The following is a 13,278-nucleotide window of genomic DNA, read 5'->3' as shown; positions in this document are numbered from 1 at the left end:
GCTGGTTTTCAATGCTGCAGTGACACAGGGAGCATACTTCTTTTATAACAATGCAAACTGTGGTTGTAAACTACATTAATGTGCATTAGAGTTATACAAGGAGAAGATTGTTGGATTCATAAAAAGAAGCCTTGTCTTTGTTTTAAAGGGAAGATATGCTCTAGTAACGGGGACGTTTTGGCTTTCGTACAAAAAAGGAAAATGCTCATAATTTATAATGTGTGTACAGCGCTCTAGGAATAAACGACTGGCTTATTTAAACCCACTGTAAACCACAAATGTAGGGATCCTGGTTAATGTTGCCATACATCTTCACAAAACAGACACAGCACTCGTGAGGTGATTATCCTGCACACAAATTAAGCATACACATAATTAAAACATTTATTGCAGTAGCTGTATACCTGTAGAGTAGGAACAAGGATTAACTGTTTCAGTATCTGTGATGTCAAACACCCTCACAACTGACAAACATACTGCGGTAAGCAAATCACTCCATCCCACTTAACTTCTTTATATTGTGACATAAATATGAAAGTGCTTTACAAACTGAATGTCTTCTTAATGCACAAATCAACTCTATTCCAACAAAATAAAATGACACAAAAATGATCAAGTTAATTTTCAAAAGCTATATCTTTTAGCATGCTATTCCATTGTGTAATTTGTCTTCCATGCTGTGGAATAAAACAAACCCTTTTCAGACAGTGGAATGACACACGATCGATCTCTCGTTGTTGATCTGTTATCTGCACATGCCTTTGTGATGTACTCGAGTACCAACGACTTGATTTTGCACCTTAGCATCAGTGTGATTATGTCTTTTAATTTGGTAAATACTCAATGCATAAGGCATTTGATTATCAGACAGGATACTATCTGTAGCCAACATGTCATTTAAAGAAGCACAAATCAGTGTTTGAGGAACATCATGAAGGCACAGTGATTAAAGTGTTGTCTTAATCCGTGTTTTCTTAAGTATGGAAAATCAAAGCCTGTGTGGAAATAACATATATACACGTCAATAAATTGCAGGTACAACTGAGGGATTGCACTCAGTTAAATCACATTTGAATAAAATCTATACAGTAATAAGATCAACGTTAGATAAAACATTTAGCCATTTACAAATATATTGCTATTTAATTGTACTGAACACTTTCAAAATCAGTTTATAGAGGAGAGCTTTCGGAGCTTTTCATTTTTATAATGCACATATTGAGCACTGACATCCTTCATACAAAATGTATTTTTTAAAAATTAACGGTTTGCCTGTGGTTTCGCAGTATACTTGGAGAAAAAATATCATGAAATATGGGCAACACTGAGTATAGAACGGGATGGAAATCTGACTCCAAATCAACCGTACATTTTTTAAAGGATTGGGCTAAATGTTTTCCTGTTGTACATAACGCCAAATTACACATCTGCGTCCAGGTGGGATCCCAAAACCTGATGACAACTCATTATGACGACAACAGCCAAGAACTGTCCTATTCACTGTGGTTATTACGGGTACATGATAGTGGTTAATAAGTCTTATTTACAAACACACAGACAATGACAGAATAAACAAGTGTCCACTAACAGTGTTATTCAATCAACACTTTCTGAAATGTGTTTCCATTTTCTTTGATTGTGTCGATTAATATAGTCCTGAACAACTCAATAACAACCACACCACAAATATTTGTATATACTGGTCAGCCATGGTATTTTTTTTTTCGTGTAATTTGTTTTCTTTTCTCCGTTTTTCACACTTCCCCTCCTGCGCTTGTCCAGATCTCACATGAAGTGGACTGAAAATGTGATACAGAAGAAATCCATGGGTTCATAAAAAAACAGGTTTCCTCTAGAGCGATAGTAAAGTTGAATCGTAGAGAACACAGCATAAGCACTATAGTTTTGTGGCCTACATAGTACATGTGGCTAGCCGACTGCAGAAGCGTTAACTCAAGTGGGTAGAGATGAAAATCGAAAGGAAACAATAAAACTGGTGAGGAGCTCAGGAGAGCGGCTTCGTCTGTGTCCAGATGTAAGGACGTCTCACAGCACAGAAGCAGAGTCCGTCTTATAGCTGCTGGTCCTTTGGGCTGTCTGGGCAGGAGGCTGGCTGGCAGGACTTCAGACTCACCAATGGAATATCAGCCATGCCAGTGCTGGTGAAGTGTCCTTCTCCGCTCCCAAACTGCTTCCTGTCCCCAAAGTGATCTGACCGCCCACTCTCGTTTTTCCAGGTTCTGGTTAGAGTGTGTCCATTGAGGAGTTTGTCCTTGGGACCCCACTCCCTCTGAGACCCAAAGCCGGACACGGGTGACTTGGGCTGCTGGTATGATCCCAATGTGGGGGGCATCCAGCAGTTGTCCGAATGTCCCAAGACGAGGCATTCCTGCGTGCACATCTCTGTCGCTTCCACTAGACCACGAGGTCCCAGGGGGCCATCTGAAGAGGAACAAACAAACAGGTCAATATGTGAACAGATCAATGATGATGACTGATTAGTATTTGTGTGTATTATTAATTAGCAGGCTGTTTTAAACACTCGCTTCTGATTGGTCAAAAATTCATAACATTAGTGATTAATTCTCAGATGCTTAGGGTAATCTGATCACACATATCATATCAAACATAGTGGTGAAAAAGAGTCCAGCACATTCCCCCTCTGCCTGTTGTATTCTAAATTGGTAAACACTGTGGTCTAACAGATGTGACGGCAGCCTGAGGAGCTACTGGACCCCAACCATCTAGACCCCTCCCAAATTGTGGGTTGGGACCCCCTAGGGGGTCACGAGACACAAATGGGGGGTAGTGAGATGTCTTCCAGAATGTTTTTATTTTTCAAGTAATCTTGAAAATATTACATTTTACACATTATAGTAAAAAATATCAATGAAAATTGAAGCAACACTTGAAATAAAACTTTGAAAATAGAAAATGTAATACATTTTTTGTACCCCTTTTTTTTTCAGATGACTCCTAAGTTGACATTTAATTATCAAAAGCATGAGTAGTTGTAGGTTAATTCATAACAGCACAGGAAACACAGCCATATGCTCATATAGGTAGGCTAATTTTCTACAGAACAGCTGAATGAAGCCATATTAAATCACTTTGAGAAGCAGTGGGGGTTGAGAATCTTTGGAATTTGGAAATTTTGGGGGTTACTGGCTGAAAAGTTTGAGAACCCTCGATCTATACTGTACTCCAACATCAAGACAGGATTAGATCTAGTCCCATCTTACAGACAGGACTCTGTATCCCATTTTAATCCACCATGAGCAGAGCACTTTGCAGCATTTAGCTAGTTACAGTGGTAAGGACAACCTTTAACAGGCAGAAACCTCCAACAGGACAAGAATCATGTTAGAGACACATCTGCTGAGGCCATGTTAGGGTTGGTAGTGATAACAGTAACAGTATTATAAGTGGTGACATTTGCTTCATTTATGTATAAAAGTGTATCACCTGCAAAGCTCCAAAAGAGCTGAATGAGCACCAATATGCAAACATGACAAATATTCCTGCAGAAGTTGAAAAAGAGTACATCTTAGCCCATCAGACAAAACACAGATCAATTGATCTTTAATGTTTAATAAAGAAGTTAAAGGTGACATATCACGCTTTTTTCATCAATATATATTGGTCTAAGAGGTCCCCAAAACATGTCTTTAAAGTTTATGCTCAAAAAAACACTTTGAAATCAGATTTCGGTCTGCCTGAAAAGTCCTCTTCTTCAGTCCTCCTCAGAACACTCTGTTTTCTCTCTGACCACGCCCCCTCAGGAAGTGGATGTGCCCTCGGCTCTCCAGCACGTTGATCTAATGTTTACATGTTGGCTGAATATACACGGCTGCTCAGAGATCACGTTACTTCAACCCTCTGAATCTGATCCAGAATCTGATCCTGACGGAGAGGCGCCTGTAGCAGGACCTTTCTGAAGGATTGGTCACAGATTTAGTGTTTCTTGTTGTTTTATTTATCAGTATGTCGACGTGTGTCTTGGTACACAGCTACGAACATGTAGCTATGTGGCTATGCTAACTAGCGCTAGCACTTATCCATGATAAATAAAAATCATCCACTAGATCTTCAAATCTGCAGGCCTGGGGAGTAAAACCGACCTCTGCCAGAAAGACAGCAGGACCTTTCTGAACCATTGGTCACAGATTCTGTGTTTCTTGTTGTTTTATTTGTCAGTATGTCGACGTGTGTCTTGGTACACAGGTACAGCTACAGCTATGAACATGTAGCTATGTGGCTAAGCTAATTAACGCTAGCACTTATCCATGACAAATAAATATTAACATCCACTAGATCCTCAAATCTGCAGACGTGGGGAGTAAAACCGACCTCTGCCAGAAAGGCAGCGGGACCTTTTCTGAAGAATTGGTCACAGATGATGTGTTACTTGTTGTTTTATTTGTCAGTATGTAGACGTGTGTCTTGGTACACAGCTACAGCTACGACATGTAGCTATGTAGCTATGCTAACTAGCGCTAGCACTTTTCCATGATAAATAAAGATCATCCAATAGATCTTCAAATCTGCAGACGTGGGGAGTAAAACCGACCTCTGCCAGAAAGGCAGCAGGACCTTTCTGAAGGATTGGTCACAGATTCTGTGTTTCTTGTTGTTTTATTTGTCAGTATGTCGACGTGTGTCTTGGTACACAGCTACAGCTACGACATGTAGCTATGCTAACTAGCACTAGCCCTTATCAATGATAAATAAAAATCATCCACTAGATCTTCAAATCTGCAGACGTGGGGCGTAAAACCGACCTTTGTGTTTATTAAGACAGCCTACAACAGCATGCCTCCCTCCTAAGCTCCTTGTTAGCACACATTTGTGCAGGTAATGAAAAACGGAGGAGGGATTCAGTATTATTTTATACAGTCTATGGGCTGAACAAGCTCCGAGCTCTGACTCCGTGACAGACCGGATATTGTTGTTACGTAACCAAAACACGGAAGTCTGAAACGGCTCATTTCACTCACATTTACAGAAAGGTGGAGAAATCAAAACAGGGGCGGAATGGATTTTTTCATTCTCGGGGGGTTTGTAGACATGCCAGGGACACATATTTCAGGTAGAGAACCATTAAAAAGTCGATTTTGCATGATATGTCACCTTTAAAGACAAACACAAAAGTATTATAAAAACTTGAAGTTCTTAAACTGTGCAATGACATATTAGGGTCACCATGACATCTGCCAACAGGAGCTTTTACTGCAACAAAGAATTTCAATTCATGCACCTTAAAATCTTATTTCTCAGTCCAATAATACTGTACAAGATTCTGGAAATGAGAGCTTGAAGCACAAATTTACATATTCTTTAAGTGAAAGATTTAAGTAAATGGACCTTTAATCATCCAGTAATAGCAAAACCAAAAACGTAGGCATAGTCAGCAGGTTCAGTTGTTGTTCGGAGCCAACACAACGATTTGAAAGATGAAGGAACCGAGCCGCTTTGGCAGTCCCTGTATGTGATGCCAGACTGGGCGGTTTGACTATCTCAGAAAACCCTGGTCTCCAAGTATTTCTATGCACACCCGTCTACAGGGTTTACAGAAAGTGATGCGAGAATCAACATTCAGCGAGCGGCTGTTCTGTGGGCGAAAACAACCTTGTTAATGAGGGAGGTCAGAGGGGAATGGCCTGACTGGCTCAAGCTGACAGAAGGCAGACAGGAGCTCAAATAACCATGCATTACAACTGTGCTATGAAGAGGGACGTTTCTGAAAGCACAACATGGTGAAACTTCAAGCAGAGCTGCAACAGCCCAAGCCTGAACCGGGTTTATTACTGACAGCTCAGACGGGAAGCTGAGGCTGCAGTGAGCACAGGCTTGAAGAGCCGGAAGAGGAGACGACGTCAAAAACTCAATTCAAGCGGCTTCCTCTGCCTGCTGACGCCTTCTGCACTATGTCTCGCATATATAGTTTGGGTCGTGTGAGTTGAGTTAGCCGGATTCAGTGAAAAATGAATGAGCTGAGCTTTCAGGAGCCGGAAAGCATGAAGGGTTACGTATCCTGAGAGGAATAAAAGAATGAATGAGTTCTCTTTGAGGACTGTCATTTGAGTCCTCAGAGGATTTACAGTGCCTTCATAATGCACTGTAAATAGACTGATGTAGACTACAGACCTAAAGAGATGTCATTATAACACAGTGATGGGTAATATAAAGCCAGTGAAGTTAACTTTTGCATCGCTCTCTCTATTTTCTTACATTTTTTAGAGTAAACTTTGAATAAGTTATGGTGTCCTGCAAAAAATTAGCTCAAATTTCAGTGTTTCCACTGAAAAAAGTGAGTCTGTGTTAACATATTTTCACATAGATGCAATTTAATATTTGTATCAGCAGAAAGGCTTTTTCAGTCTTCACGCTAAAATGGGACAAACTCTTTTCTTTTTTCAGCTTGGAGCACAGATGTTTCTGTTTAATGTGAGTTCATTTGGCTGTAGATATTGTGCAAACTTCTTCCCCCAAAATCAAGACAGATAAAAATAATATTCAAGGTCAATTTGAATCACAGCAAATAACCGTCACTTCCCCCCGTCTACGTCATCCCACCATCTGGCTCCACTGAAGAACACGCATCACTATTCAGACACAAAATATCTGATAAGTTATTGTCTCTGATGTTATTTGTTTAACTTATATGGGACACACACCAAAAAAATCAAAAAGATCCGTGTTTCAGATGTTGTTTGGTTGAATTTAATTTGATGAAAAATAATATCCATAATGCATAAAATGTAAGACAGTGCTGTCATTTGCAGAAATCTTCTCTTTTGAGCCGGTTTGATTTCCCTTGTTTGAAGAACTCACCACTTCAGTCTGTGTTTGTATATCGAGCTTCAAAGAGTGATGAATTCAACTGTTTGGGTCCTAAAAGGGAAAATGGTAACTATTTGTCCTAATTTGTCCCTTTGCTTCTCATGAAGATAATTGGCTGCTGGGAAGAGTCTGAGAGATTTCAAAGGTTTTTTTTTACTCACGCCTGCCTGTTCCTGTTCATTAATTTATACCTTCTCAGACGATATGAAGGTGTGTGTCTTTTTTCTTAAGATGTAGCTTATTACAGGAGTGGAAGTATGGATAAATCATACTCTAGTTCAGTGTGTTAAACTTACAACCAGCTGTAAGTGGAGTGAAGTGATGTTTTGTATACGGCTGCGCTGGAGAGTAAAAAGTCACGGGCGCATGGTTTGTATCATTTTTATTAATTCTTATTTAAGAGGAAGTAAAGAAGGCACAAAATTGAATTCTACCCATTGGTTCTCTTGCTGTGTTTTTATGACACGGTCTCTGTGGGCCATTTATGTGCACTATAATATGAATTGATGTTATGCAAGTTTAATAAGAACCAGCTTTCATATCCCACTATAAGCCCGGCTGCATGAACACTGGATTTCTGGCTTTGAGCTGATATGTTGGAGCAAAGCTTGGGTATCATGTATAGCAAACTTCCAACAGTGAGGCTGAGGTATTAGAGGTTATATTGGTATCCCTCTCCGCCTGTGACATAAATACACAAGTGAGTGTTGGAAAAGGGATCGGGGGCGGAGCCAGTGGTTCATATAGAGGTGGTCAGGACCTGAAGTGGGCCAAGGCTGTACGGAGACAAAAGACCTATAGTCTGTGAGAAAGAAAGGTTCTTCCTGGATTCAAATCTCCCATCTCTGAGAGCATGTGTTGAAAATGTTGTACCTCTTCATGTATATTAGCATGGTGGTAGCGCAAGCAGCCTTCATTTAATCCCTGCGACACAGCTCTGTCTCTATGACTGTGAAGACCACTACTTGTGAGAAATCCAACCTGTTTTTCTACGTTATTTTTGGATTCAATGGATAGGAAAGCTGAAGAGGGACAGGAAATGTGGGGCATGAAGAGCGGGAGAAGACGTGCAGCAAAGGGTCGAAGCTGGGGCAGCTGTGACTAGGACTAAAGCTTCTGTAAAGAGGGAGTGGGCTTCGATCACGCAGCCAAACGTGCTCAACTTTTGGTTATTCTTAATCACAAAAAATTTAATGAAAATATGTTTGTTATGTGATAAAAACTAGTAAAAAAAAAAGGAGATTTGGCCTTGCAGGAGACGTTTCTCCTCTTGATGCAAACTCTGTTTGTTTGCAAAAGAAAAGAAAAATGAAGGTGTCCATTTACAAGATGATATGTTTGTGTCTAATTCACAAACTGCCAATGGACGGACCAAACACAACCGTGAAGCCCGAGGAAGAGAGAGGATACCAGCCAAGTGTGTTTATGTATTACGTAGGTTTTTATTCTTTTTCAGGCAGTATCACTGGCAGGATTTTATCATTTTTTAATTTTCTATTTTTCTATTATCTTTTGTTGTTTTTTATTCTCCCAACAGTGTTTCATTTCCTTTTATTTGTTGGTGGTTATTACCTTTAATGCTCCTTTATATCTCTGGTATATCTTTTTGTTGCAGTTTTTTTAACCCCTTCTTTTATTCATTTATTGCCTTTCTCTTATTTGTAAAGCACTTTATAACCATGTTTGCTATAGTGCTATATAACTGAAAATTGTTATATGTATCAGTATATGATTGAAATATTGTTATATATGGTGTGACTTTTTACATTCACAGTCATATCCCCTCTCCTCCTGATGAATAAATTAATAATCAAACAACGTCAATCTTTGTTTTTGTCACCGCAGCATCTTAATATTGTTACTCATCCTCACATGTGTGATTGTGATGTTTTCACCTCACCTCACAGAGAGAGAGAGAGCCACTCATTCTTCTTCATGTATGTGAAGACCATCTCATCACAGGCCGCCATAATTGGCATGTGAGGAGTCTAACCAAGACACACTAGATTACCATAGATGCATGAAGAACCACTGAGAGCAGTGAAACACTGTACCCTGGAGACAGCACGATGAATTCCTCAAATGAGATTGTAGACGAGTGAGGACATCAGGGGAGCAGTTAAGAAAGAGAGGAGTGGACTGCACATATGGACATGATCTCCCTGCTTAGCAGAGGATCCATTTACACACCTGCCATTCGGATGGCTTTTTTTATTGTTAACCAAATGATTAGAATGCAGGCATGGCCGTGATGCAACGCCACTGATGTCATTTCCACTAACTTATTAGTTATTGGATGCTTGAAAAATAACATAAATGATGCAATGAGTATGATATATCTGTGTATCTGTGTTTAGCTTTGGCAGGTGGGATATTGGAAAAGGCACAATTAGGTGACTGTAATGTCTGTCTTTCATTTTTTTATAACAAAAGCAGAGCAAGTCATTAATCAAGGGCACTTTGTGCTTTGCTATTCCCCTGGTGTAATAAACATAACCATTTGCATGTAGATTGGTACAATCAGTGGCCCAAGTGGGCAGCAGAGGATAATTTGAATCAGGCATTTTCTCTTCTAATCTGTTCATACCTGCTGTTTGAGACAATGCAGAGACAAAACCTGATTGAGAGACTGCTTGGTGTATTGAGCTAAAAAAAAAAATTGACCCATATAAAAGTGTATTATATGTACTTAAAAGGAGTATGAGTCCAAGGGAAGCTGGTGCCCCTGGGAGTTTAGTTGCATTCACAGAGGAGTTGTAGTAACGACACATGCAAACACAGGTATTTGTGTTTAGGAGGAAAATGAACAGCCAAGCAATAAAGCTCCCAATCACCGACAGTCTACTGACAATTCAGAAACAATGACAACCTTTGCAAACTTGAGCAAACATGCAACTGGAAACATCACTGGTCACTGAAATATGTTAGAGTTAAGAAAAAGTGGTATGCATGTCAGGTCAAATCATTCAACTCTTTCTTCATATTTCTCATCAGGGCACTGTTTATAATAAAATATTTTCACTTGAGCAACATCTTCAGGAACTCTTCCCTCTTAACCCACCAAGAAGAAATCTGCTGACAATTCTTTTCTTCCCTCCACGTTGGAGTACAGCGGTGTTTCACCCTCCAGGAGTCAAACTTTGTGCTTTAAAAAAACCTCTACCCTTTCTCACAACTCAGAATAAGCAGAGCAAATATTTCAAACAGAAGCAAAAACACAGCACAACACATTACCCATGGCTCAATCTCTCTTCACAGGCTCCCTATTGTTGCATATGCAGATGGAGTCCTACCCTTAACAGCATGCAGAAATATGTCAGTCCATTTAATTGAAAGGACACTGTGAGCGGTATAACGTCCTCCCATCAGCCCCCCTTCCCTCTGGGAGACTTTTTGGCATCATAAAAATATGAGTCCAGATGCAGAGCTCGTTTATTAAGCACAGTCTGTAACCTGCCTTAACTCCATATCAGCCACATCTTATCTTTGTTTACTTTCTTTGTGGTTTGTCATTGACTTAATACCCTCGTGGCCTGACCTACTATTGCTCAGTGTTTTTTTTTTTATCCACTGAATCAATACGTGCAGAGATAAATCCTTGTTTTCACCTTTTCCCTGCACAGCTCTTTGCGATAATATGGATAGCTTAATAGATCTCTGTGATTTAATCTTATAGAAATTGACCATCCCGGCTTATTATCGGCTAATTTGAGTTATCTTTGCTCAACGGTAAGCTTGTTTGCCTCATTACACTCTGACTTCCCATACTGTAATCAGAAGACATCTCATGTCATGTCTCAGCACTGTGAACAGGTTAGTGATCCAGGGTATTGTCAGTGACACTGAATTTAGTATTTCCACTTTACACTGCATTTCTTCATTCATGCACGCTTGCAAACATGAAAACAGCATAATCAAGAACCTGTCACTGGTGAGGAAAAAAAGCATGTGATATGGAAAAAGCCCAGAGGGTGTCGAGTGACAACCTGCGACTCCTGCTGAAACCTGGAGGAGCTGTGGACATGTGATAAGCACGAGCGCACCATGACACTACAACTTGAGATAAGAGGCTGCTGGGTGTATGCTCTATTGTACCTCAGCTCCACAAACAAAGTCATAAATCTCAAATAGATCCCACCAGGACCTGAGGAATACAGATATTGAACTTTTTTTTATGACTTTTGCATGCAGCTTGTTTTGTTTTTGCGACAAAGAAATCCTCCTTCTGAGCTATAGACGGATAGTTCACTGTAAACAGAGCTGATACACCAATGCAACATTTGTGCAGCTGTATGCAAATCCATACAGAAGCAATATATATGGCATAATAATCTTGAAAATGCAATGTTCTTAAAGCGCTCTGCTGAGCTGAGTTTCTGAGGGTCAAAAGCGCAACATGTATTGTTTCAAAAATCCCAATAAATCTCCTTCATTTGAGCATCTTCAAAGCAAGGGTAGGACACAGAACTCAGTTTGTATTGATGTATTGATGTCCCCTGTCGAAGAATCGACAGACCTCTGTATATCAGCACCACATGCATATTCAGCTCATCTTACAAAGTCACAGCTCTCCTGCATTGATAAGGCTGTGTATCTAAAATCTCAGTATTCGCTCATTCATGTATAACAAACATTTCAGCTCTTTGCTCATGGTTACTATGCTCCAGAAGTCAAGTTTCTCTCCCTGCACACACACAAACAACACACAAACACACACACACAAATAGCCGGTGGCTGATGTTTGGTGCAGAACCCCTGAGTGCTTTAAATAACATTGAGGCACAGGTGTTCAGGAATGCAAGGGATTCACAACCGTGTCAGATGGTGCTGACTTTTGCTTACAGCTACTGTGCAAATGCTGCAGATGTCCACAAAGACGGATAACTCGGAGACAAAGAAACCATTAGATTGACTCCTGATACGCACTCATTAGGATGAGCTCAGGGCGGTTCTATTTAATTCTGGAGAAGCTGGTGAATAAATGTGAAAGCTATGAGCAGCCATGAGCAGTCATGAGCGGCCATGGCGTGTTTTAACGATGGACGGTTTGACCAGGAACCATCACATGTCTCTATTTCCATCCTCCTACTCAGCATCACAGAGGTTACAGAGGAGGAGAGTATCAGCCTCAATCTTTTTGTCCAGAGGTTGTTTGCGACTATAAGGGAGTGTTCTTGTTTGAGTCTTCTGGCGATCACTAATGAGATAACGTTTGGTTAATTAATTGGATGCACACTATCAGCGCTGATGTGCCAGTCCCACACCAACAACCGACAGCCTTCAGAATGGCGAGAGGGAACGGGCGGAGTGGGAGTTAGAGTGATTGAGTGCGGGGGATTCAGTGTCCGTGGGGCTTGTTTATTTATCCATGCTGTTGAGCACGCCCAGATGTTGTTATTTGGGGATGAATGAGGCTTTGTTTTGGTCCAGCATGGAGGCTCCGAGTGCCATACCGCTGTCTCCAGCTGCTGCTCAAAAACCCACAAGATACATCTGGCAGATTAGCCCTCCATGCAGAAAATCTGCTGTGGGTTTTTCTCTCTGACCCTTTCATCCTCCACTGGAAAACATACATACATATACTCCTCCAATCTATCAAGGCATATAATGATATACAGTATTATAAACACAGCTTGTATTCATAGAAATCTGCCTCACACCAAGAGCAAATATATAGTAAATAGCTCTGGGAAATGTGAGTGGTATAGTGGTCGGCGGCCAACAAGACATGGAATTACAGCTCTGCACAGCTTTGCAGCAAATTTGAAAACAGGTCCTGTGATCTACAGCAAAGGCTATCTGGGGTTGGATGGATATGATAGCGAGCCGAGCAGAACAGAGCAACGCTCTGGATGCGTCCTCCAGAGAATACTAGTCTGGCTGATGGATCCTTTCTTGTGCTCCCTTTGAGGCCGAGCAAGCAAGCTTCTCATGAGAGGAGAAGAAGGGCAGGAGGGAGAAGAAATGGAAAAAAGACAAAGAAGACAAAGCCAGAGAATGAGATTGAAGGGTGGTCAGAGCGATAGAAGATGGAAGGAAAGATCAGCAAAGAGAAGGGAGGTACAGTAAGGGAAACAAAAACACAGAGCTTGTCAGAAAGTGACCGTCATTTCCATAATTCCCCGTGATCACTGCTACATATTATTGGTTTAAACCTCCTGTAAAACTATTCTCAGATCAATTTGTAATTCAAATATTCTACAAAGGTACTCTCCGATGCACCCACGCATTTCTCCTGTTAAAAGTAGCGTTTGCAGCTTGGCTACTGATGTCTGTGTGAATACGATGGAAATACTGTAGAGCACAAAATGATGTAAGCATTTCAACTCATCTGTTCATTCATATAGAAATCAAATGAGTTTACTGTAGATCTCTTTCACTGAAATAAAATACCTATTCACGCTCCCATTAGCAGCAGAAGGTGGCTCCTTGATG

General features: G+C 40.6%; 1 protein-coding gene across 3 annotated transcripts in view; it reads right to left on the bottom strand.

The window, feature by feature from the left end:
- Positions 1–370: 370 nt before the first annotated feature.
- LOC117810692 (protocadherin-9) overlaps positions 371–13,278 on the bottom strand; it is a 261,489-nt gene continuing 248,581 nt past the window's right edge. For all 3 annotated transcript variants that reach the window (XM_034680618.1, XM_034680619.1, XM_034680620.1), the window contains one exon: positions 371–2,442. In XM_034680618.1, the coding sequence (XP_034536509.1) occupies positions 2,072–2,442 (371 nt within the window). In that variant the 3' untranslated portion in view covers positions 371–2,071. The remainder of the gene's footprint in view (positions 2,443–13,278) is intronic.

Source organism: Notolabrus celidotus, chromosome 3 (assembly GCF_009762535.1).
Source record: "Notolabrus celidotus isolate fNotCel1 chromosome 3, fNotCel1.pri, whole genome shotgun sequence".
NCBI lineage: Eukaryota > Metazoa > Chordata > Actinopteri > Labriformes > Labridae > Notolabrus > Notolabrus celidotus.
The sequence above is the reverse complement of the archived record's forward strand: the minus strand, read 5'-3'. Positions and strand labels throughout refer to the sequence as shown.